Source organism: the organism of the source record quoted next, unplaced genomic scaffold (assembly GCF_019419815.1).
Source record: "Pyrus x bretschneideri cultivar Hongxiangsu unplaced genomic scaffold, Pyrus_bretschneideri_v1 Contig8, whole genome shotgun sequence".
Taxonomy (NCBI): domain Eukaryota; kingdom Viridiplantae; phylum Streptophyta; class Magnoliopsida; order Rosales; family Rosaceae; genus Pyrus; species Pyrus x bretschneideri.
In genome coordinates, this window is record NW_025999820.1 from 9,684,134 (window position 1) to 9,710,821 (window position 26,688).

The following is a 26,688-nucleotide window of genomic DNA, read 5'->3' on the forward strand; positions in this document are numbered from 1 at the left end:
TTGTCAAGGGTTTTTTTTTGTAGTTGTATATAAAAAGAGGGTGAAGTCATACGATAAAAAGTATTCCTTAGGCGTTAGTAAATGTAAATGCATGGGAAGTTAAATATCATAATCATGTTATCATTCACATCCCATGAATAACGTATGTTTTACTAATACAAGGAATCAAAAAGTAACTCTGGTCACACGTTAAAGTACAAATATGCCGTACATGAACAACATAGTACAACATTAACATGAGTTGTTTATCTCATACGTGAACAACTAGTTACGTTTTTTATTACTATGCACAACTTCTAACGTTACAAGTAAGTTAAATTGTCAATTATAATTTACCATTCACATGTGAGACGCCGAAACTTAAGTTTGAAATGGCCAGCGCCGTGTCGTGAAAATAGTGAGGTTCCAGGCATGGAATTTCTCAAACCCTTTTCCATGGCTCTAATCCGAGAAAAGGGTCACCAAATGAAATATGCACACCCTCATTGTGAAAGCAAGAATGTGCATGATAAATAATAACACGATACATCATACATGCATATTCGACTCCAATACTGATATCTAATAACTTTAGACTTCTTACTCGCAGATCAGGTTAAATAAAAAATTTCGGCCAACGAGGGTTGGTTCAGTTGCTAAGGGCATGCTTATAATTAACCTCCAATCTAAGTTCGATCCCCATTGCTAGCAGTTTTCGTTGATAACAATTTGTAATTTCAACGTAAATTCATATCGATGGCAGCTGGTAGTTTGGTGCCACACATAAGTCTTTTCGACTTGAGGTTGTGGATATGTCCTGACGTTGGTGGTGATAGTAGTCAATCTCCCTAAATTTTCCTTCACCAAGAATTAAAAAATAAAAAATATCGACGCTGAAGTAAAGAAAATTTTAAATAAGACTGTAAAACAAAAAGATAGTAGATGTCATGCCATGAACATAGACAACCGCTAGTGTTTTCTGAAGTTTTGGTTTTCTATAAACATAGTTAGATGCACTTTTGGTTAGAAAAAAGGGCTTTGAGCCCTTCCATAAGCAATTTCAACCGCTGGTATTGAGATATTATTGATTTATATCATTTTGCTTATTGATTCGCGAGTAGGATGATATGAACACGACACAGATATAAATAGAGTAGAATGCATGTTGGTGCTTCTCAGAGTAGTTGTTTTAAGTCGTGGTAGTTGAACGAAGAAAAGTGAAATGCGACACAAATATATATTTAGCTCATCAAACTACCATGGATTAAGCAAGTTTAAGGATTAAGAGAAGCGTTTACCTGTTCCAGCAGCGGTGATGGCCTGCCGGTACTTCTTGTCCTGAACATATCCCGCCGCAAAAACTCCTCTCACGGTGGTCTCCGTTGTCCCCTGCTTCGTCACAACATACCCATCCACATCCAGCTTCAACTGCCCGCCAAAAATTCCGTTGCCGGATCATGCCTGAAACCTTCAAATCCCATCGACACCACTCGGATTTTCGGATTCTCCCGTACAATATTCTGCGTGATCTTCAAAGCCCGAAAAGTGTTCCTCCGGTGAATTACGTAAACTTCTGATTCGTACTTGGCCAGATGATTCGCCTCCTCCATCGTCGAGTCACCACCTCCGATCACCGCTAGCGGCTTGTCCAGATAGAGGGTGCTGTGAACGCCGCGCAGGCCGAATTAATCCCGCGGTTCCAGTACTCATCGGAGCCAGTGAAGTGAAGGCGTCTGGCGACGGCGCCAGTGGCGACCGCGTGGTCTTTTCGTCGGTGGAGATCTTGAAAGGGGTGGACGAGAAGTCGACTTTGTTGACCGTTTCCGAGATGATAGTGGTGCCTAAACGGACCGACTGAATTCGTCATGAGAATTGTTTGAGGGAATACCGGGAAGTTCTCGAAGTGGGTGGTGGTGGTGCCTGCCCCCGGGGCGATTTTGTTGGATATGCAACCCTCGAAGAGCTAGAATCGGCTTGAGCTTCGCTCTAGCGGCGTATATGGCGTATATGGAGTCCACTACCGATGATGCAGATTTTGGTTCTTAGGGTTTTCCGGTCTTCCATGGCTGACACTAGTTTTTGCGCCTTCTTCTGCTATAAAGGTTAAAAAACACCAAAATTTTGACAAATAAAAGCTTTTGCTTGACACCCAAGAATGCACATGTCTGAACGGGGTTAGTAAGCAAAACCCTAGGCCTATACTCCATCTTATACATTGGGCTTCCAACTTTAATCCAAATGGAAGCCCACTTTCATTTTTGTCCGGTCAGAAATTCTATTGCGTATTTTTCATGAGCGGTCAGAAATTCTATTGCGTATTTTTCATGAGCGAACAGATGAGATTTAATTAAATCTCACCTATTTAAACCTCAATCGTTCTCTTGTGAAAAAAAACAAAAAAGAACGCAAGCAACATTTTGCTATGGAAAAAAAGTCGACAAAGGAAAAAAGGTCCCCTAAGACACATCCAACCCCAAATATCCCCACTTTCATCGCCAACCTTTTCCTATAAGAAATGCCAACTATCTTCCCCAACTTTTTCCAATATCATTACTTTTCCGCTCGAATTCTTTCTCAATTGCCTTTCGCCTGTCGTTAGAGAACTGGAAGCTTATTAATTTGGTAACAAGGGGAATTAAATAGAGATCTCTTTCTTCTCAATCGTTTAAAACAATTCGACCCTCGTTAAATCAAAATTTTGGGTGCCAAGTAATGAAAAATTGCTAAATCTTGAAGCCATTCAAACAAAGCATACGCGCAAGCACAAGCACACGATAGTATTAGGTCGCAGATGCCGTGCCATGAACATGATCTAATAACAATGTAAAACAAATAAAATACTTGAATAATAACTGCAAATCTTCCTTAATTTTCTTTATCCTTGCTGTTTAACTAAATTTTGCTTCTAACTGAACATCGCTTGGATTCCTCGCCAATCGAAGGTAGTCAATCAGTCTTACCCTCCTGGGATCCAATCTCTTGCAAGTAGTGTTCTGCTTCCAAGGCTGCCATGCATCCTGCATCGTTATCGGAATGAAAGAAATCAAGTGTTAGAGATTGCAAATACTAAACTTCTTATAATGCAATTAGAAACACACAATCGGAATATATGACCATACATGTAGCGTTTTCGGCTTGCTAATTTACACCTGTGAAGAAATTTAAAGTTGACAAAAATTTTCCTAAACGAGATTGATAATGGTGCCAATCAAAGTTATCAACAACATATATCAAATAAATCAGCGAAATCTTGCAGGATGTAGCCTTCCAACTCAATTTATGCATCCTTATGAATATCTTGTTGTGCAAGCAAGCTTGCTGAATTACAATTGAAGCAAAAGTTGTGCCAAAAGTGTAAATGCATCATTGTATGCCCAAGGTTCAATTCACGGAGCATCAAAACAACCTTGAGGCAAACTTTACCTAGTGCATTTAGGTGAAGCTCAACCTCAAGCTTAATGTGACAAGGCATTGAAGTCTTTATGATAGGGCTCCATAAAGGGCAGAGTGAAATCAACTTCCCCAAGTTCAAGGACAGGGTACGAGGGTGGCTTCAGCCTAAGGCTTGAGGTCAATCCCATTTGTATATCCTAACTGCTTCTTTGCTATTCAACCTCAGGAAGCAGGCTTTTGATAGCGCAGCTCAAGATCTCTCATATTGGGAGTTTAAGTCATGAGAAACACTTGGGTAGGGACCTCCTGACCACATTGTATGTAGGTTACCTCTCACAAAAGTGTGAGACCCCACGTATTTTATTCCCCTCGATCTCACGCTAGTTCTACCTAGTGTGAGAGTTGCCCGAGTAGGGCAGCCCTACCGAAGTTTCTCTCTTACGTCAAGCATGAAAATAGAAAGATGAATACACAAATACCAGTTCAATGCAACACAAATATAACTGATCGCACTACCAAATAAAAGTGAAATCTTTCTGTAATCCTTTCCAACAGCAAAACGAAACAGATTTATGCATACAACTCAGCTGGAGATTGAGGATCAGTGTTTTATCCAAATCTATCCACACAAAGTTACCAATACATGCATACAACCAGAAGGTTTAGGGTTTAGGGTTTAGTGATTGTGTCCCTGTTCGCAATTTGATCCTAACATGAAACTCAATAAGTAAAGATTCTCAATTGCAATACAAGTAACATAAAAGTCGATCAGGTTATAAAGTAAATATTCCACAGAGAAATTTCAAATCGCCATTTGGACGCAGATTTTCAATAGAAATGGAAGAAGAGTTACCGCTTCCGGCGGCAGTGATAGCCTGCCTATACTTCTTGTCCTGAACATCTCCGGCGGCGAAAACCCCTTTTACGCTGGTCTGCGTAGTTCCTGGCTCCGTAGCAACATACCCATCGTCATGGAGCTTCAATTGCCCATCCAAAAACTTGGTCGCCGGTTCGTGCCCAATTGCGAAAAACAGGCCCGAAACCTTCAAATCGGAAACCTCCCCAGTCACCACATTTTTCACCTTCAGCCCTGCCAGAGGCCCTTTCCCTTCGCCGTAAGCCTCCACCACCACCGAGTTCCACACCACTCGGATTTTCGGGTTGCTCAGCGCCCGATGCTGCATAATCTTCGAAGCCCGAAACGTGTCCCTTCGGTGAATTATGTGCACTTCTGACCCGTACTTGGTCAGAAAATTCGCCTCCTCCATCGCCGAGTCGCCACCTCCGATCACCGCCAGCGGCTTGTCCCGAAATATTGGGGCGGCCCCGTCGCACACCGCGCAGGCCGAAATCCCGCGGTTCCAGTACTCTTCGGAGCCAGGGAACTGAAGGCGCTTGGCGGCAGCGCCGGTGGCTACGACGACGGAATCGGCCAGGACGGTCCTTTCATTGGCGAAGATCTTGAACGGAGTGGTCGAGAAGTCGACCTTGTTGACGGTTTCGGTGAACACCTCGGTCCCGAAACGGATGGACTGCTTTCGGCACCGGTCCATGAGTTCGAACCCGAGGATTCCGTCGGGAAAACCCGGGAAGTTCTCGACGTCGGTGGTGGTGGTGAGCTGGCCGCCGGGGGCGATATCGTTGGCCATCATGCCCTCAAACAGAATCGGCTTGAGCTCCGCCCGGGCGGCGTATATGGCGGCCGTATGCGCCGCGGGGCCGCTGCCGATGATGCAGACCTTGGTCCTTAGGGTTTTGAGGTCGTCCATGGCGGAGGCTCGTTTGGGCGCTGCTGACGTGGAAGCGGAAGAAGACGAGCGCGATGAGGAGAAAGAGGCGGCTGCGACTAGTCCAACTGCGCTGCGACTTCTTCTCATCAGGCTCAGCATCTTCTTTGGGTTTGGGCGAAAAACCATTTCTGATAAACGACAAGTCGTATTATGGCCCCAATCAAGGGAACGGGTCAAACGAAACGAACGCGCGAGCGGGCGAATTTGGAATCCAATTTTCTTTTGTGACAAGCGCGCGTTTCGCCGCTAAAACTTTGATAAAAAAAAGGACAATTTGTGACGAAAAAAACTTTTCTGTTGATAATTGGATTCTGATGTTATTTGTGGTTAATATATAGAATATTGGTTTATTGGAATATGAGGAGACACAATTTCTTGGCAAGCAAGAATTTAGTGTCTTGCGAACATGGCAAGTAACCTTGTGCTTTTCTTTGTTACTTAACCAAAAGCCAAGGGATATTTTAGGGCCCATTTGGTCATAAGTGAGCGGCACGTACTCCATCTTATTGTTCTTCTAATACATTCAAATCATTGTAGATTTCTTAACCTCACTTGTCAGAGAGAACTATAGGCTTATGTTTTTGGGTCATGGAGACACTAAAAGCTTTGCTAAGCCATCAATTACCATTTTTCCCCAGATAAATTGGGCTTTATTAGTGATAAACACTATCATAGTAAACTGATGTACCATGATTTGGAGTGTCATCTAGACTTCTAAATCAAGTTGTGATGGCCGACACTTAAAAGGTGACGATGACATAAAGTGATGGTCGTGTAAAAATGTGTGAATAAATAAAAACTTTAAATTAATTGAAATAGAGTGAGCAGTGTGCGGGTTAGAATCCAAATTACAATGCCTAAGTCTCAAAGAATAAGTACAAGTGTAGCACAAAGTAACGAATATATCCATCATGATTAAACCCAAATTATTATTATTATTTTGGGCCTCTAGGGTGTGGAGTCTAATTCACGGATAACCCAGGCCCATTTACCGTATTCCATTTTTTTCTTCCATGTTCCATGTGGATTAGATCATTAACCAAATAAAGTGGTCAATTAATGGATTCTTCAACATCAATTAGCGTTGTTAATCATAGTCTTTTGCTTTAATCCTCGATTAAGCAACTAGATGGTGGGAACCCTTTTTGAAATATGAATCCCACTTCTTTTTCTCTTCTTAATTTCAACGCAGAAAATTTCCTTTTTCCTTTTTCTTTTTCCCTTTTGTGTTTTTATTTTTCCTTCAGTAAACCAAATTAATATAAAAACATGTCAGGTGTTAATTTAATCTGCATTCCACACCTACCACGAACCTCCCCAAAAGATTGCCACCCCATACCACCCACCACAGAATCTCACTACGAATTAATCCTCATTAGGGTTGGTATTTCGTCGACACGAACGCGATTAGAGCTAATTAGAATACGATACAAAAATCATTAATTTTTATAAATCTTTTTATACAAAATACATGCCACCTCCAAAAAACCCAAAACTCCTGACCAAGATCAGATATACAGAGACATAGACGAAAAACCAAACCAAGTTTCCAGCACAAGCAATAATATACATATTTGTCGTAGCCCAAAGCATAACATATATAAAAATAAATAAAAACTAGGGGTTTTGATCAACAGAAACAGAAGACCTTTTGATGAACTCCAAACAATCAGCAATGGCTTCTGCATAGAAAGAATTGGAGCGTCCAAATGATCTCAGTCTGCAGCAATCAGCTGATCCTGTCCGTCCCTTGTTTTGTTTCATCTCTTTACTAACCAAACTCCTCCTGCTGCTGGTTCTGCTGTTCCTCTTGATATTAATAGGGCCATAATTAGTACCGGGACTACTAGTCCCAGGACTATTTCTTCCCATACTTTTCCTTAGACACTGCAAAGCTTGTCCATATGAACACCTCAAGAATCTGAACAAACACACGAACCGGGCACGTAGGAGCCTCGAGACCGAAATTCTTCTAGGGCTTACCCGGAAACCTCTGCGCGATCTGCTATTTCTGAATCTGTTGTAGCTGATGTGTCCCATGTTTGTCATTTGGTTTTCGCAGAAGTAATGTGATGTATGTTTGTGGTGTAGGGATATATATAAAGAAGGTCGAGGGACGACTTTTTGGATGGTGAGCCTGATGATTGGGGAGGAGTTTGGTTTGGAGGGAAGGGGCTTGGAAATGTCTATGGAGTGTTTTGGACTTTTGGACGGCATTGTCCATTGGGTGGACTGCGGAATCAGACTATTTATATAAGTAAAATGGTGCGGCTTGGCTTCATACAAGACAAGGAGATATTAAACAAGCTGTAATTACTATTTCATTTTGAGGATATTGATTTATACACCGTGATTTGAGATTGGATTGTAATGTATAACTCGTTATATATAAAGTGTTAATTTTTTATTACTTGCAAATCACAATTTGCCACGTATATATGTAAGTAAGAATTAACTGATTCAATATATGTGTCAATTTTGAGATATATATGCATGTACGTAGGAACAACAACATCTTGCATGAATTCTAAATAAAGTTTTATATACAACGTCAAATGTGATATGTATGTCACTAAAAAGGATTTTTAGTCAAAATAATCTATGAGATTGTTATAACTTCTCACTTTGGTCATTGAGATTTAGAATCGATAGAACTGGTCCCTAAGTTTGTCTACTGTCAATTTTGGTCTTTCCTTGGAAAATCTCCGTTAAATAAGAGAAAATGACAAAAATATCCCCAATGTCAAATCATTTTGACCCATTGCTTATTAAATTGAGTGTATTTTATCATTTTGATCCTTATTTAACATAATTTTTTTACGGAATAACCAAAATAATTGACGGTGAACAATCTCAAAGAGTAGTTCTATTGATTTCAAATCTCAAAGATCAAAGTGAAAATTGATGTTAATCTCATGAACCATTTTGACTAAAATGCTCACTAAAAATGACTCTTACGTGTAACGAGTTGAGCTAAGTATCTTTTGAGAGAAAAGGAGATTGTGGATTTTAATATAACAACATTGATGTGACTTGGAGTAAACATTTATTTAAGAGAGCTGAATTTTGAATAATTGATATGAATGGAGGGCCATCGAGGGGACTAAAGTAGCCAAATTAGTAGACAAAATTGATTTCCACCGGGTGATCCGTGGGGACAATGCCCTGGCAAATTGGTAATCTAATACAATCCTGCGTATTATGGTTGTCTAAATTCTAACAGATGTTTGACTTGTGAATGAGCTTTATTTGGTAGAGTTGTTAACCTTTTAATTAGGGTTTTGACTAATAAGAGCAATAATATCAATTCACACATTTACTTTTACGTTTTACACATTTTTATTAATTTTTTACCGTCATATCAAATGAATTGAAATAAATTAATAACTAAAATTAACAAGATATATGGAAGATAAAATACATGTATGAATATCATTATCCGATCTTTTTAGAACACATTAGGATTTTGATAGACTCATGAATCGGTTTTTTTGGTAGAGTGGTTAACTTTTTTAATTGGGTTTGATAAATAATATTAATAGTATCTTTCAAGAGCATTAATAATTAGTCACTAGCTAGGCTGCTTTGGTGAAATATTAAAATTGTTGATCTCAGTTAACGTATAAAGACTGAAGACTGATTTTATCAAATATTTATAATTATGGAGAGACATTTATTTCATCATAAAGAAATGCTAAGTAGACTCTCAAAAGAAAAATTCATTATAGATTTTCTTTTACTTTATATTTTTAACGAAATGTTTTATAATGTTAGCACAAAAATTAATTTTAAATTGTGAGTTTACAGAAAGTTTATACAAAAATCTCATTTTAAAGGCGTTTCGTATCTTTTCTCTTTCATTCGAAAAAATGTATTAAAAAACAAACCAAGGATTACAAAACAATGGATCAGTAGATCAGTGGAAGGTGAAAAGATGTGACAAATAAATCACATTCTCCTCGTTGGTTATCAACTTTTTCAAAGGTTCTAAAGGGCAATGTCATATAGCTAGAGCTTGAATATTGATTGAAGTATAATTAAGGCCATCGATGCAGAACTCATGCTAGCATCTAAAAAATTTTCTATGACATGTAAAAAAATTTCTACCAGCTATCAAGTACCTAGGAGTCTACCACGTTAATGGTTGGAAGCCAACATGTAGGCGCGGGAGATATTTTACTTTGTCACATATTATATGGGATATTCATTGTATTAATAAATTTGTGGAATGTATTGAACTCATAATTTATTAGATTTATTTTATGAATATGAACGAAGTATTGTAAGTAAATTGTTTCGATTATTCAATCATTTGATAGTCATAATCTTTCTCTGACAAATAATCACTTTTGAATCAATTTAATAGAATTTAATTAAGTTTTTTTTTCTATAGTTAATGTGGAGAACTGATTTAAATTTTTTTTTCTTTTATCATCAACCAAATCACTGTTATAGACTTTTCGTGACCTAGGATTCTAGTACATTGTCAATCAAATCACCGTTTTTTTTTTCTTTTTCTTATCAACAAATAGATCTCCGTACCTGTATTGCACTCGAAATTTTTTCTGCACTGTTGACTACCTCTAACCAAATCCGAATGGGAACTAGCTAGTTGTAGTAGGTATGTGAATTTGCGTGCATGTGCATGGGAATTGGGAAGTCAAGGCACGATTTCTAATACAAAGGGGGGTCATTAGAAATTTGAAAGCAAAATGCCAAATTGTAAATCAACTGGGCTTTACGGTGAAAGTGATTTATAAAATTTTCATATCTCATTATTTTGATCTTTAAAGTTTAAAATCGATAAAATTGATATTTGAAGTTATCTATTATCAATTATTTTAGTTATTTCGTAAAATCTTTGTTGAACTGAAGAAATCACTAATTCAAGTAGAAGGTTGATTTGACAAAAATACTCTCAATTTAACATAATTTTTTCCATTGAATGATCAAAATAAGTGACGGTGTATAATATCAAAAACCACTTCTATCGATTTTAAACTTCGAAGATCAAAATGAAGAGTTATGCTACTCGCAAAAGCCATTTTAGCTTAAAAACCTATTCCACCATTAATTAGTACATTTGTTTATAACAACGATTTATAGAACGTAGCAATTTAAATGGTTAGAATTTGTTAGAGACTTCGAGACACTGTGAGGGATGTCATGGCCGGATTTGGATCCTCTCTTGAGCCCAAGGAAAGGATCCTCCTGACCAAAGTAGTTGGGCCGTTCGATTCTCTTGAGCCCAAGGAGAGGATCCTCCTGACCAAAGTAGTTGGGCCGTTCGATGAAAATCCAACGGCTATAATTATTATAACTTTAAAAGAATTCTCCTGTTTGTAGCCGTTAGATTTTCATCCAACGCCCCAAATGTTTTGGTCAGGAGGATCCTCTCATTGGGCTCAGGAGAGAATCCAAGTCCGTCGTGGCCCTCTAACAACGTTAGAACGTCTAACTTGTAAGGGGTGGATGTTTGATCAATGTTGGCATCCAAAACTACGTTTGTTGGTAACCCATCTTTTCGGTAGATTAAAAGAAGGAAAACCCTAGTATATTGTTCAGAGTGACGTGGTCGATGATAACGACGTCCAAGTGGCAATCCTTAAATCACATAATGTTAGGAGAGTCTCGCACTTGATCTATATACTTTCTAAGATTTTCACTTCCATTTGAATGACTATTCCGTCTCCGACTTTCACTATTTCAAAAAGGAAGAAAAAAGAATTCTAATGAAACAATTTTTTTTAATCATGTGAAAATTAAAACAATGAGAGTAAGACTTGGTACTGACGATTCTTGAGTAATTTTGATCCGGACGTTTTAGGATTTTACTTAGCTTAGGTGGGAAAACTAAAAGAAAATCAACTCGATTAAAGACGTCTCAAATGTTATTGAAAGCTACATGTCTAAATATCATTTCACTAATATTAGCTCAAGTCCTTTTATATATAATATATAAACTTAAAAGGGGGAAAGAAATTTCACGGCGTTGAGGTCGTAGAGGAATGCGCCACTTAGTATTATAATTATTGATATTTTTATTTATTTGTAAGTAAGAGGTCTTAAGTTTGATTCTTACTGATGACGAGTTCAAACCAAATTATAAATAGTTGGTCTATTGTGTACCTTAGCTCAAATTTCAGACACCTAAGTGTAAATATATCATTATATTAAAGCAAAAAAAAAAAAAAAAACAAAAAAACCTTAGCCAAATTGTTCATTCGTCCAAGTTTGGGCCTTATAAGTAAATTTTTTTTTGGGTTTAGAAAATCGTTTGAGTTGAATGAATCGGACCAAGCTTAGGGCCTCACTTTTTGGCCCATATTCAGAAGTTGATATATGGAGTTTCTTAATTCTTCCATCATTGGCAAGTTAATTTGTGTCTTTGTTTGTTTAACATGGTACTCACGTAGAAGTACACTAGTTTAAGTGGTTAACAAATGTCTTATGACAATAAATAATATGTGCGTTAGGAAATAAAATCTTAACCTTTAGATATAGAGATGCAAATAGAGCGAGAAATGACAACTAACATACGTAACATCTATTTAGCGTTTATGTAACCTTAAGTGAAAATAACTCATGTATATGAACTATCTTTATGAACTAGAGCCAATATGATGTAAAATTTAAAACTTTTAAGTCATGTGCAAACAATTTAAAAATTCATGGACAAGAAAACTGATGCTTTTTTATTTTCGAGCATGGGCTTTGGATAAATTGTTTTGCGTAATTATGTTGTCTGTTGTGCGAAACATTTTTAGTACTATTCACTTTTAACTTTAAAGATATTTTTATTCTGAAAAATCACTCATAATTCACTTACAACACATTTTTGTTCTTTTAGTTAAAACTCAAAGTTTTCAATTCATTTTCATTATTTTTTCTTATATTATTTTGACTATAAGAAAATACTCACACAAAACACTGTTATACCTTAAATCTTGTGTGAAATTTGCACGTCAATTCGAGATAACACAATGTCATTTTAAACTAGTAGTACAATATCATATAAAAATGTAAACATACGTAACATTATATGATGGTTTTTTTAGCCAAAATGATATCTGAGATTTAAAATCGATAGAAGTGGTCTCTGAGATATGCACTGTCAAACATTTTGGTCATTTCGTAAAAATCTCAGTTAAATAGAAGAAAGTTCAAGTGGAGGGGCTAATTTGACAAAAACACCCTCAACATAATGAAGATTTTTTTTACAGAATGACCAAAATGATTGACGATGAATAATATCAGGGATCACTTTTATCAATTTTAAATCTTAAAGACCAAAATAAGTAGTTATGTCAATCTTCAAGATTATTTTATCTAAAAAACCTTGTATTATTGACTTGAAACGTAAAATTAAGAACACACAGACACATGGTGCAACTGGATGTACAATACCAATAACCAACTCAACAAAGTTTGGAAGTTTCATTTTTGCTTCGATTAGCGGAGAGATTTTTACTATCTTAAAAATATGGTCTGGTAAACTAGGTGAGATATGCAAATGATTGAGTAGTTAAAAAATATTTAAACACTTCTATTACAACACTAATGTACCGGACTGTGTGTTCCAGTCCGCTGAAATATTTCCCCAACTAGTGGGGGGTGCTTTTCTATGCTGACACGGCATTTAATTCTTTTTTGACAAATTAAATATCACTTAATACTATAGTTTAATGTTATTTTTTTTATTTTTAAGTGAGAGATTATAAGTTTAATGTTCATAAAAAAGAATTTGAATCACATTATTGCAAACCTAGTTCATCCCTTAATATCGCTGGTTAAAAAAAAATGTGAATAGGTTAATACGCCACTGTTGCATTGCACTACGTGTTTAAACTGGAAGCAACAATTAGAAGTACACTCTGTATTTGTTGTATTCTGCAAAATTCCCAGATGAATTCATGTATATAAATTCATAAAAATTCACTTTTAGTTCGTATTTTTTGGGTTTGATCAAAGATGTCGTGCAATTCAGATGCAGAGATTGCAGCAGCGGCTGCTCCATCTGCATCTGCATCTCAAGAAGTTGCAGAAGCCTCACCGCTGTCGGTCTTTGATTCGGCTTCTTCCGCTGTCACCAACTCCGAATCCGAACACAACCCATCACCGCCGCGGCCTAATCCGGAAACCCCAGTTAGCTGGCCGGCGGACGGAAAACTCAGCCTCGAATGGGTTCAGAACCTTATGTCCGTTTTTGATTGGGCATCCAGAAATCTAGACCCGACCCAATTGCCAGACGTGTTTCCGGTGGAAGTTTTTGATAGCTTGGTCCTCTGCGCCTCCAAGATCCTCCACAAAGAGCCCAATTGCGTCGCCGTCGATCAGTTAGGCTCGGAATCCACGGTGGTCATCGTGGGAGACCTTCACGGTCAGCTGCACGACCTCCTTTACCTTCTAAACGATGCTGGGTTTCCAACAGAAAACCGATTCTTCGTCTTCAATGGCGATTACGTTGACAGAGGGGCTTGGGGGCTCGAAAGCTTCTTGATTTTATTAGCTTGGAAAGTGTTTTTGCCTAGAAGTGTCTATCTTTTGAGAGGAAATCACGAATCGAAATACTGCACTTCAGTTTACGGATTCGAGAAGGAAGTACTGACAAAGTACGGAGATAAAGGGAAGCATGTTTACCGAAAATGTCTTGGGTGCTTTGAAGGTCTTCCCTTGACCTCCATGGTTGGTAAATATGTATATACAGCTCATGGCGGGCTGTTTCGCAGCACGCCGGCCACCCCCAAGAGATCGAAAGGAAAGAAGAATAGGAGGATATCTTTCAATCCTGAACCCAGTAGTACATTGTCTCTTGGCTCCTTTGAAGAACTAAATAAGGCTCGAAGATCGGTTCTTGATCCTCCGTGGGAAGGTTCGAACTTGATTCCTGGTGATGTGCTGTGGTCAGATCCCTCCATGAAGCCCGGCCTTTCTCTGAATAAAGAGAGAGGCATTGGTCTGCTTTGGGGCCCTGACTGCACTGAGGATTTTCTCAAGAAGTTTCAACTCAAGGTAATAGCAAGATTTGGAATCTATATTCCTAGTTTTAGGCAAGTGAATGTTAGTTTTGTGGAAAAAAAGGCATGTTTTAGGATATAATGTTGATACTTTGATCTCTAAGAGTATGCTTTTTCTTGTCTGCTTCATGGTGAATTGCTTCTTGTTCGTTCGTCGTTAAGTGATGCATTCAATTGATAACGTAATGCAACTGCAAAGCATCGCATGCTTCAATTGTAATCTAGAGACAAACCACATTTACTTTTCGGTACAGAACTTTTGATTAATTTTGGTACTGTTGTGTTCCAAGTGCGGTGATGGTTGGGTAGCATTTAGTAGCCATGCCAAATGTGGATTTACAAGTTTGGCAAGTCATTCAATTGAACTTTGAGGGTCGAAAACACGTTAACTTAGCATTTAGTAGCCATAGTAGCCATGCCAAGGTGGTTAGTCAAAATAATAATTCGAAACCCTTACGTAATGTTGATGACAAATAGGTTAGTACCACCGGACATTTTTGTATGTTCTAGTACACAATGACAGTTAAGGCTTAACTATGAAGGCTTGCATATGAGCATGGAGGTGCTTATGGATTTGTTGTCGCTTTGATAATTTTTGACCACCTTGGCCTTGGCTCAATAGGTAGATGATTGGTGGGGTTTGACTATGTATTTCTTTAAATTTTACCAATTAAGGAAAGAAATACGTAGTTTTTAATCCTGTTTAAAAATGACTGCAGCTCTAATGTTTCTGAACTGCACAGAGGCCGTGATGAGTTCTTTCCACTCCTATTGTAACATTTACTTGCGTTGTATCTAACAATCATAATAGAGATGCAATACTAAGATTTCGGTTATTCTATATTGTTAAAACTACAGTTGATAATCAGATCGCATGAAGGCCCGGATGCACGGGAAAAGAGGCCAGGTCTTGGTGGAATGGATAACGGGTACACCATAGATCACGTTGTGGAGTCCGGGAAGCTCATTACTCTATTTAGTGCTCCAGACTACCCACAATTCCAGGTTTGTGCATGATCCTTTTAGATTGGTAATTTTTGAGTTCATTAACACAGTTTTAGTGAATTCCTTGCATAACTGTTCATTTATGGGATGTTGGCAGTATACAGTTTTCCTTTGCCAAATTGCTCTAACTTTTGATGAGGTTTTACATGTTTCCTTCTACGATCCTTCTCCTTTTAAAGTAGATTGGGTGCTGTTAAGCATCTCATTCAGAGTGGTGCTTTTGTGTATGTCATGCAGCACGTGAAACGTGTTTCTGCGTGTTAATGTATGGCTATTGATTATACGTTTAACCATTCCATCTCCTTCGAGTTGTGTTGTGATCCTTTCTTAACTCTTGATTGAGCCTTCGAGTTTATTATATTGTGCTCTCGTTCTCGCAGGACATTAGAACCGAACTCACACCATAATAGGCTAATGTTTTCGTATTTCCTGTGAGGCAGGGAACAGAAGAGAGGTACCGAAATAAAGGGGCTTACATTGTTCTGGAACCCCCTAACTTTGATGATCCTGTATTTCATAGCTTTGAAGCAATCACTCCAAGACCAAAGGTAATTCTTATTACTGGTCTATGATTCATAAGTTTCTAGTTTCGCGTTGGAGTCAAATGTTCATGTTTAAAATATTTCCGTTGTTACTTGGAGCTTCCATTGCAGGCAAATCCGTTTTACGATTTTGAAGAAGTGATTGATTCCGATGAAGAGCTGGACTTGGCAACAATGGCAACTAGCCTGTGAGGGTCCTCGGTCACCTATTCAGTTGGTTATAATCTAGCCAATTTTCGCCAATTTTAGAACCCGTTCATGATGTTACTCAAATTCACAGAATGCATTTTCTTTTGACTTGCTAATTGCCCTTTCAAAATGTACAATAGTGTCTTCAGAACATGTACATCTTCAAGAAAATGAATGAATTGAGGATTCCTAGGCATGTTACCATGTAACATCAACGATTAAACCGAACATGTTGGTAAATAAGTACAACGGTTAGGTTATATCCCGTACTAAATGAGTCGAACATTAAGGTACGGATGTTCCGCGGACCATGTGGATTATAACCAACTAAACTAACTAACTTGGCCGGATGGCGGTTGGTAGAGTCTGTCTAATTTCTACAGAAGAGCCTGATGGTCAAGGATGGCCACCGCGAAATGCTACTGATCCGACTGCTCAAATGGAACACGAACAAACAACTGACCGTGCAGGGTGACCACGGCTGATGTCTGGTGTGGATCAATTCTTGATGGTAAGGTGACAGCCTGTTCACAAAGCCAATAACAGGTCAATAAAGCCAAAGAGAAAATACGAAGTCCGATCTTTATGACCGTGGTCTGTTTAACACGAACACAGCAGCCACGGTTCCTTTGGAAGCGAGTAGCTTACGAAGGCATCATGGTTTTAGATCTTGTAGTCGATTTTCCAAGGAAGATTCGTTTCTTATATAGTTCTCAAGCAACCCTAAAGTTTCTTCATTTTTCTTGAAACTGTTCACTCCCTAATCTTAGTTTCTCTCTCACATTTCATAACCCCAAAAGAGGAAAGAAAAAGAAACGCACCTTTTTGAAAGCTGTGACACCCCATGGATTATCAGGATGCTCAGGTTCTCCAGTTATAACCAATCGCCCAGCTGGATCGGATTGAACACGCACCTAAGATTGATTTCCGAAAGAACAAGATAAGTAATATAATTGCCGAAGTCCGAAACAGAAACCTAATGTTTAATAAGTCAAACAAATATCAAGCAGGCCTTTCTATGCAAACATGTACTCTACCAAGGCATAATTTAACAAAAGCTCTCAAAGAAACAGCCTCGAGAAGTTATTAGGAGGCTACTTGCTGGGTTCCTCCAGTCTCACATTTAGTAAATCAGGGCAATCAATGAAGTTGGTTCGCTTTTAAACAGTTTTTTGTTCCTTTTTCCCCCAGCTCAAAACAGTTAGTTGATTGCAGCACAAATTGCCAGTGAATTTGTCCGATCATGCTACTTCCTGTTCTTATAACGTGGCTTATGATTATCTGCCATTCCATCCTTAATAAGAACATAACAAAACAAGCACTAGCATACAGAGTCTTCTAAAAGAATATACAAATTATCTCTACAAGAATGTAAAGAATTGTACAGTAGCAAAGCAAAAGGAAGGAGAACCGCAGATTCAGGAATATGTATACTTACCTCCTCCCGTAGAAGCCCTGGAACTAAAGCATAGACCTCAAAACAATCTTTCTGCAAACAAGACATATCTCAATATACTGGATTGGTGCTTAAAAATTCACATATGCAAATTTCCTTGTGTTCAAACTTCAAAAATGTAGAGGATAAACTTACAGTTCTCTGCACATTGATCTTCACCCAATCCGCTGGAGGTCCAAGATCAACCACTTCTACATCCAAACTGCACAAACAAACACAAAACAAAGCCAAGCTAACACTACAGTAAAATGTCGACAGTGTACTCTGTTACTGAATAATTTCCTCATATATTATGTAGACAAATGAAATAAAAATTGAACATTGTCTCAACTGCAACTTAGATGCTTTAGTACGTGCAGCTTTTACCACATGCTCCACATAAGGTGGCTTCTTTCTTTTAAGTGAACCTGATGTCAACATACAAAATCTGAGGTGAGAAATTATATACCAACTATATAATTACAAAGGATGCCAATTCCATTGAGAGGCCATACCGATGCTTTTAAGCTGTTTTTCACGCTTTTGCAAAGAATTTGCATTTTTATCCTAAAGAAACAGAAGAGATGTTAATGCTATATCAGAACCAACTTCCACATGGAGAGTGTAAAACACAGAAGAAAGTGAGAGCAAAAATCTTTATACTTTCCAGACCTTTATGATAGGGTCACTGACTTCACCATTCCCAGTGATACGTTGTGAGTGCCAACCCTGCATGGCACGTGCCGCAGCATCCCTTCTTGCTCGACCTGATCCTGCAGCCTAATTACCACAATCATGCATTAAGTGTTCGGCTCATTGAAGAAACTCCTTGTTGAGCAACTAATTACACCAATTCTCAAGGTTGACATGCAATAGTTCATTGTGTTAAAAAATTTCATGTGAATAATAATGAATATATGCGTTCCCGGCAGTACATGGATACCATTTTCATTCAATGAAACAGTTTATCATGAGATGAACAAAGTGGCATAAACACCATGCCACCTAAGAGGGATAAAAATAAACGCCGCAAAATCATCTAATACAATAATACACAAAACATTACCAAAAGATCCCAGGCCATAAGATCACAACTTACCTGGTTATCAACATTCATAGGCTCTGGCTGGGAAGAGATTGGCGGTTCAGTACCAAATTTATGCCTTTCATAATCTAGGAGTGCCTGAAGTCACACAAGAACAACCAATAATGAATAACATATAAACATTATGATCTGGAATACTCCAAGGAAGATATTTAACAAATCACTGTTAAAAGGGGATTTGACATAATGGACTTATATACTGAGGCAACCACACGTGACTCGAATAGAAGCTTTTACAATTAATTTTCAACACAGGCCACTCAAGCACACATCCACATGGTCAACCACCAAGAAGATGGACAGACCCAGATTTTCTCAATCATAGCAGGCAATTGAGACTACGATTATGGTTGCCCGATCCCATGTTTCTTGATCCAGTATCAAATTTGATCAGGTGGGAAATTACAAACACATAGCAACTAATAACCTATGGAGAATCTATAAGAAAGGTGCAGCTTGCATGCCAAGTGTGTGCACACATACCTTCTCATAAAAACCTCGAAATGTCCATGAAACTGTAGTGCATGTCCTGCAGCAGAAATAGAAAAGAAACTAACGTATCTTTTAACACATAGTAAACTATACTGGACGTTTTTAACCCACTTCCTCCCCCCACCCCTTTTCCACTTTCCAAGACCAAAAGGGTTAAATACGAACTACAGAAATTTCACACCTAGAAACACAGTAACTTTACTTCAATTTTTTATCTTTTGCACAACAGCATGCATGGTAAACAGATATAAACATCACAAAGTTGACCCTTAAAAATAACAAAGGAGAACTAAATGACCAACAACGTATTGCCAACGAAACAAGTCCCCCAGTTTCACTATAATCTATTACAGAATTAAGGAAAACTATCAGTACTTCTAAAATTTCCACATCTCCAAGTTATGGAGCTTGCACTATGTAAATAATAATGGAGTTGAACAGATGTTGTCCTTACTTTGGAGGTCTAAAGGCTTCTCCCACTTGCCGCCACAACTTATTTGAGGTCACCTACGGTAAGCAGGCAGATCATATATGTGATTGTAACAAGAAAAGAATATGGTTCTGGAAATGAAAACTCATAATATATATATATATATATATATATATATATATATAAGTACATATACTAACATATGGACCTTTACGACTAAAAGGTAAAAATGCACGTTGCATACCTTATCATAGCCACCCAATCTGATCACACCTCTCCAAAGCCTTGTACCAATAAAATGTCGAAATAAATAACATTCATATAATTAGTAAACAAGACAGAATCAGTAAAATGACAAGTAAAGGCTTACTTAAGGCAATTCAAACCCTCTCCATAAAACTTCGGAGGTTTCAAATCCATGCTCCTCTCCTTAAAGAAATTTTCCACTTCCTTCATGAAAGCTGATTGCTCCTCTTCTGTCCCAGAATCATTACCTTCATACATGTCGCTGTCATCTAAAAGGAACAAGCCCTTTGAGTTTGGGGTTCCATTATTTTTGGGTGTAGTAATATCTTTTTCATCCACCTTATTCTTCAATTCTTCCCCACTCCCAGAATCAGCTTTTACATCAGAAGATCTGGCATGAGGCGTAACAGGTTCCTTATGACCCACAGTTACACTTTCTTCAGCAGCAGCACCAGATTCCTGCTCCGGCACTTGAGTAACTTCAGCTTTAACAGTAGGTTTAACAGTCTCTGGAAGACTTGTGGAAACAGCGTTGTCATCATCACGACCATGATTATTACTTTGAGGCAAATCATGGGCTTCAGCACTCTTGGTATCAGCTACGGGTTTAGTACCTGGCTTGACTAATTGTTCATCTTCATCCTGTAAGGCTTCAGTATCTGGCTTGACTAATTGTTCGTCCTCGCAATTTATTGTGACTGAAGGAGAAGGCAAATTTTGACCAGATTGGTGTGAAATGGACTGTGGTTCTACTTCTACACTAGTTTTATCATCAATGGTCATCTCAACGTCTGTCTTAACGGGTAGAGTTTCACCATTTTCAGCAGGATTCGGGGTCTCCTGAACCGGTCCAGAATCTCCAGAATTCGGAGAATTATTCTGCTTGTTGTGATCATTTTCCGGTTTCCCATTATTTAAAGCATCAACTGGCAATTCTTGTCCAATATCATCCTTCTCTTCAGTATCACTCATTTTCCTAAGTATAAAAGCAGTAAACTTTGCACTCATCCAACCAAAAATAAAGCAGAAAAACTAAAAAATAATTAAAATAATTAAAATATTTAGGGCTACAAACAAGAGCAACAGGCAATTATATCAGTCAAAAGTAGAATCCAACCAATTAATTAATTATCTGCGCTTCTAACGCAAACGATTGTATCAAAATATTTGAGATTTCAGGCCGGCTTCGCAAAAAATCGTTTATTTTTTTCCGTAAATTAGAATAAATTCAGAAACTGGGGAAATAAAAAGCAGGGGATTGTAGGAGCTGCGTACCTGGGTTGGAATTGTAGAAGACGAAGGTCCAAATTCGTGCCCTAATCCGACGTACGGTACCACCAGAACGAAGAACCCTAATTCTTTTATTTTTTTTCTATTAAATATTCAGCCGATTTCTTTCTATTTATTTTTTATTAATCGGCCCAGAAATTCGACGCGTTTAATTTCCTCACCTGGATGAATCTGGTGACGTAACGACGCCGTTTGACTTTCCCCCATGTCCTACATTTTTGCAATTAATTAATTTTTCTTTCCACAAATTATATTCTCTCCTTTTTACTGAAATAATATTTTCTCTCTTTTTACACATGATGATATCGTTAGTTTTCTCTCTCATATTATGATCATTGATTAGGGCACTAAATTGTTAAATTCAGAAATGACCCACTCCGTATTCTGTCTTTCTAATATAATAAGCGCGTCAAGATATTATATCTGTTAAAAAATAATGATCAACATTGTCATCCCTTATACTATAACACGTGAACTGTTATACCATTTGATGTATCTCAGTACCACTTAAAAAAAAATTCCATAAGCGATCAAGTAGGAAAGAGTGTGCCAGAAACAATTTGATTGAAAAATGAAATAAAGTGTCTTCATTATCTGTGTCTAATCACTAATTTTATTGAGAAAGTATGAAAGAATTAGAGAGATGTTAATTTACAAACATGATTATGTCACTTTCTGTTGCTCCAGATGAAGGTTTTGACAACTAACCTTATCGTTAATACAACAGGTTAACACCAACTTTCCCAGAAAAAAAAAGAAGAGGGAGCTGCATGAAGGTGGACATAACTAAAGTACGTAAGATCTGATCAAAGAATTTTCAATCGAAGATCGGCGTGACCAACCCGAGCCTTGTGCCTTTCGAAAAGATCCTCTAGTGCTGCAACGAACTGACCGTGCACTTCGTTCACCTGGAAAAGAAAAAAGTATGAACTCAGAAATTCAGCAGCATCGATATTAAGCAACAAAGTTGTGAAAATATAGAACTCCGTCGAGCTGCAGCATCCAGCCGAGTCCACTTAGTGGGATAACCCAGATAAGGCATTGTTTTTTACGAATAAAACTTCACTTACATGTATTCGCTATGAAACTAAATCTATATCTGTAGGTTTTGAAAACAATAATAGCTCTATGTATGAGAGAAAGTCCTCAAGTAAAACTGCTCTGTAGAAGATGGAGATGGATGTGGCACGGAACAGGCATTACGGTCTTTTTTTTTTTGGGGGCAAGATTAAAGCATTCGTTCAAGCATGATGCACATAGAAGACGAAGACTAGAGCAACAGAAAGAGTGCAATACGGTAATTTGAATACAGTTCAAGCACCGGTTCTCCATGATTGATTGATGTTCACAGGGGACTAACACATATCCATACCTCTTCCATCGTGGGTTGTGATGTTTTCTTGAGTTCAATTGGTTTTCCGACCACCACATGCATTGGAAGACGGTAGGGTACTGGAGTTCTGCAATGGAGAAGCATGATATGAACCATTCACAGTTACCAAAAACCGTAGTGCTGCTAAATTTCAATCATAAAAATATACAAATATACATAACAAATGAGTAGGTTGAACGCGAAAATTCAATTATAAAAGTTCCTTGTTTGGTTAGTGAAAAGAAATGAATGCTTCAACAGTATTATAATTTCTTCTCAATCTAATGGGAAATTTTTTCTCCGGAATAGTTTTTCCTTTCGGTTTCTCCAGATGTACTTTCATAAGCTAATTGCAAAGATAAAATGTTCTACACATGAAGAGTACTATTAAGAAGAAGACGACGGCTCAGAATGCATACCCAAATACTCCCCAGAAGAAAATTGGGGTGAACTTGATAGCTCTAGCAAACTTCAAAATTAATTCTCCACTTGGCTTCCACCACTTGTAAACATTTGACTGCAACATGGACGAATCGTAAGAAAAGAAATGGAAATATCATTCATTGTTAGATGAAGCATATGCATGAGAGACAAAGAAAAGTACAATCAACAACTAAAGATGTAATAACATAATGCCCCTTTTATAATCTCAAAATATGAATGCGTGAAACCACGCAGAAATTGCTAGAAAACTATTGAAAACAATAGAGGTTGGACCAGAAAAGCCAGCAAACAGACGCAAAACAGATACTATGCAACTGGCTAACTTTGCAGATGAATAAACAGGTGGAGAAAAACTAGATAGAAAATGGTGATACCTGACCAAAGCAGAAAACTGGAACCAGGGGATGGCCCAGCTCCATGGCTATGCGAACAAATCCTCTTCTCAACTTGAGAAATGCTATCTTCAAAGCAAGCAACGGATTAGCAATTAGAAACGGAATTACAATTGAGAAAACGGACACCAGCTAGTGCATATAGCAACAGATGACTTAATGAAAAAGTACAGCAAGAGCACAAGAAAGATTTTGCAGATGTAAACCTCAGTGCCGTGCTCCATGTAAAATGTCTCCTGAACTCCACCAGGCACAATGATGCAACTATAACCAGCAGATAGGTGGGAGATAAAATTACTCTTTGTGGCCGGTGCAAGACCCAACCATGTCCATATATGTCTCAATAATGGTGTGTAGAACACCTAAACATAATTCCCACACAAAGTATAGCTAAGAAATTGTAGAGAAAAGGTCGAGACACAATATGAAAAGAAGAAAGGATAGTGCCAACGAAGCAAAGAATTCTTACCGCGCTACTTGCAAGGGCCTTAATTTTGGGGAGAGGCAAGAACCCAGTAAGGTCAGCAAGTGCAACAACACCAATTGGCAAAACCGAATGTGGTTCATAACCAAAGACTGCATCAACCACAGAGAGTCAAATGCAACTCAAATTATTAATTCATCAAGGCTTCTAATAGTATTAAAATACATTGGGAAACATACACAAGACCAGCCACAAACTTTTACTCAAAAATAGAACTGGAAGTACACGAAACCCGTGGTTTATGTACTTCAGTTCTATTTCTAATTAAAATTTTGTAACCAGTTCTACTTCCATATATCCGCGATGGAAAGAGGAGATACCATAAGCGCGATTAGGATCAAGGGCATTGATATCTTCTGCGTACAGCGTCACAGGAAAATAAGCACAGGCATGCTTACATATGTACCTGAAAATCCAATTCAAACCAAAGTAAATTACTTGTAAACTTGTCAGTTCAGTTTTGTGCAGGACGTCCTGTCTTTAACTAATCCGATACTATAAACAAAAGTTATAAGCTCTAAACGATGATTCACCATTCAAATAAAATCAACGTCACCAAATAGGATCAAATTTGAAGTCAAAAAATTGCGCACATGACGTTCTGCACGGATAAATCTCTCAAAAAGTAGCATTGCTATTCCCTAGCAAAAACACTAAAAAGGGTAAACTTTTACCTGGAAAGTGATCTTCCTATTTTGCTCTTTTCATCAACTGGGATGATCATAAACAACACAAGCAACCCAAATACACTGAAAATTTCAAAATTTTCAGAAAATAAATCAATAAATTAAATGACCAAAAAAATTAGAAAGAAAAAAAATAAGGGTTCGAGAAAGATGAACACTTACAGAAGGGCCTTGGAAAATGGAAGGAAGAATATCGTGAAGAGAATCAGACCCACGTTGAAATGGATTGTACCCAGCCAAATACCCAGAGCCATAAACATGTGCAAAACATTGGACCCGAATTTTTCCCTGCCTTTGAAAACCGCCATTTTCTGATATTCTTCCTCCTGCATCTCCACCATGTCTGCTTCTGCAATTTCTTCGCAACTTTTCTTCTTGTTGTCCTTCGGAGCAATTTGATCCGACCCAATAAATTAATGTGTAAAGAAAGATTGAAACTTGCGTGGGATCGAGACGACGTGGTCAGTGTTGAGTAGCATTGGTTTCACCGTCGCAGCTGCCTTCTCTCTCTGTTTCTGGGTTATACGCATCATTACATCACTTTCTATCGGTGATGTATATAAAAGACCATATAAAAGACCAAGAAAGTGAGAGAAGACGTAAACGACTCCGCCCATGTTACAAATTTGGTAACCTCATTTTTTTTTTTTTTTTTTTTGAACGCCACAAATTGGTAACTAAACCGACCCTATGACAACGATTCCAAAAGCACTTTTTAAGCGTTTTTTAAAAGAAACACTAGTTTATTTGGATGTACTTTTAAAATGATTCAAAATGTCTTTGATTAAAATGTTTTTTGAACCAATCATTAGTTAAATGCAAGTAAATTCTAGAAAAACACTTAAAATGCTTCATAGAAGAAGCACATAACTGATGCTTCTTACAGAAAGCACTTCAAGTGCTTTTGGAACTGGAAAACATTTTCTTTAAAAACTCTTTCAGTCATTTTTAAAGCACATCCAAAGATATTTATTGCAGGAAGTACTTTAAGTATTTTTACACACATACTTAGAGTTTACTAAAGATTGGTTTTAAAAATATTTTCATCAAAAGTGTTTTCAATAATTTTAAAAGCACTTCCAAACGATATTAGATGATATCGTTATTTGGTGATGAACTCGTTCTATATAAGTTGCTCTACCATCATCTATGTGAAATAAAATTATTGTCAGAGTACTAATTAGTTAATAAGTTAATTTGATGTGAACTTCATTGGGCTCATGATGCAAATTAATAATCAAAACTGCATTTTTTGAAATCCTGAATCAAGATCATGTTGTATTATAATCGCTTATCTGTTTGATTATCGTGTCAAGCATCTACGTTCTTTATCAAAAGCTTATGTTTATCAATTTATTTGAGCATAGTTAGAAAATGCTAAATAATTTAATTTCAGTGAGTTTTTTGCAGGGTCAACCTTTCGTTTTGAGAAAAATAAACAAATCGGATCACATACTACATGGTGAAATAGACCAAACGGGTAGTTAAAACTACGTTAAATTTTGAAGTGGCGTGAGTGATATGTCAATGTTATCAATATAGTAGGAAAACCGTTAGCAATATCATTGGGTTTAATTCATTACTAATCTATCCAAACTCAAATTTTTTGTTCAAATTCCATTATTTTGATCATGTGCGGGTCATACACATAGCGGTTTGAATTAGAGAGAATCTAAATGTAACATTCGATTTTAGACAGATAGATAACAAGCTTTAGTTACAGTTATTATTGAGAGTTTTTTTTAACTACATTACTAACATTGACATTTTACCCAATTGTTTTAAAAATGGGCCTAGGCGGCGTTTAGGCGTTAGATGGTGGAGGACCGATGTGATTTACGCCAAAATGTGTATGAAAATCGCGTAGGGGCTGGCGGGCTAGGCAATGGCTAGGCGATGCAAGGTTTAGAGTTCCATCGTTTTTATTTATTTTTAATTAAGTTAAAATGTTTTCTGGGAACCTACCAAAAAAAACCCATATTATGTCTCTTGCTGTTTTGTGTTTCTCTTCTCCATGTCTCTCTGCACGATCCATTTACATGTATATTGACATTGAATCATTGAGCTTTTCTTATTTTTATTGCATTAGTTTGTAATAATGCAATGCCATAATGACTTAAGTTTTAATTTTTTCAAATTCTCAATACAAGTATATTTTTTAGAATGTAAGTAGGCACATTTTTTTTTTAAACAAATAATATTATCTATACTAAAATGAAAGAGGTGAGCTGAATTAAATTCGCGTAATCTGCATAGATCCTCCAACCCGTCGCTCGACTAAGACCTAACTTTTTTTTATAACCTTGATTGTACCACACCACAAATATATTTTGTTCAATTTAGCCTTTTTAGTAAACATGACGAACTTGCACGTGACCAACGACTAAATTTCCTCTT

At 37.5% G+C, this 26,688-nt stretch overlaps 4 protein-coding genes and 1 pseudogene across 4 annotated transcripts; 1 reads left to right on the forward strand and 4 right to left on the reverse strand.

The window, feature by feature from the left end:
* Positions 1-1,001: 1,001 nt before the first annotated feature.
* On the reverse strand, positions 1,002-2,604 carry LOC103959199 (annotated as a pseudogene).
* A 127-nt stretch (positions 2,605-2,731) lies between these two features.
* LOC103959144 (thioredoxin reductase NTRB) lies at positions 2,732-5,445 on the reverse strand. The gene is made up of 2 exons (XM_048575616.1): positions 4,226-5,445; positions 2,732-2,996 (listed from the first exon to the last, which is right to left on the reverse strand). The coding sequence occupies exons 1-2, from the start codon at positions 5,286-5,288 to the stop codon at positions 2,926-2,928; spliced, it is 1,134 nt and encodes a 377-aa protein (XP_048431573.1). The 5' UTR covers positions 5,289-5,445; the 3' UTR covers positions 2,732-2,925.
* Positions 5,446-12,998: 7,553 nt separating this feature from the next.
* LOC103959142 (serine/threonine-protein phosphatase 7-like) lies at positions 12,999-16,111 on the forward strand. The gene is made up of 4 exons (XM_009371493.3): positions 12,999-14,174; positions 15,038-15,184; positions 15,625-15,732; positions 15,838-16,111. Exons 1-4 carry the CDS (start codon positions 13,134-13,136, stop codon positions 15,916-15,918), a joined length of 1,377 nt encoding a protein of 458 aa, XP_009369768.2. The 5' UTR covers positions 12,999-13,133; the 3' UTR covers positions 15,919-16,111.
* Positions 16,000-21,060, reverse strand: LOC103959143 (AT-rich interactive domain-containing protein 6). The gene is made up of 13 exons (XM_009371494.3): positions 20,899-21,060; positions 19,748-20,599; positions 19,622-19,661; positions 19,402-19,454; positions 18,939-18,984; positions 18,450-18,533; positions 18,023-18,130; positions 17,866-17,917; positions 17,703-17,778; positions 17,507-17,573; positions 17,354-17,404; positions 16,737-16,829; positions 16,000-16,439 (listed from the first exon to the last, which is right to left on the reverse strand). Exons 2-13 carry the CDS (start codon positions 20,593-20,595, stop codon positions 16,335-16,337), a joined length of 1,623 nt encoding a protein of 540 aa, XP_009369769.3. The 5' UTR covers positions 20,596-20,599; positions 20,899-21,060; the 3' UTR covers positions 16,000-16,334.
* Positions 21,061-21,508: 448 nt separating this feature from the next.
* LOC103959140 (diacylglycerol O-acyltransferase 2D-like) lies at positions 21,509-24,881 on the reverse strand. The gene is made up of 9 exons (XM_009371491.3): positions 24,454-24,881; positions 24,280-24,354; positions 23,926-24,011; positions 23,591-23,697; positions 23,328-23,483; positions 23,104-23,190; positions 22,705-22,802; positions 22,286-22,373; positions 21,509-21,821 (listed from the first exon to the last, which is right to left on the reverse strand). The coding sequence occupies exons 1-9, from the start codon at positions 24,630-24,632 to the stop codon at positions 21,720-21,722; spliced, it is 978 nt and encodes a 325-aa protein (XP_009369766.2). The 5' UTR covers positions 24,633-24,881; the 3' UTR covers positions 21,509-21,719.
* Between the last annotated feature and the right edge of the window lie 1,807 nt (positions 24,882-26,688).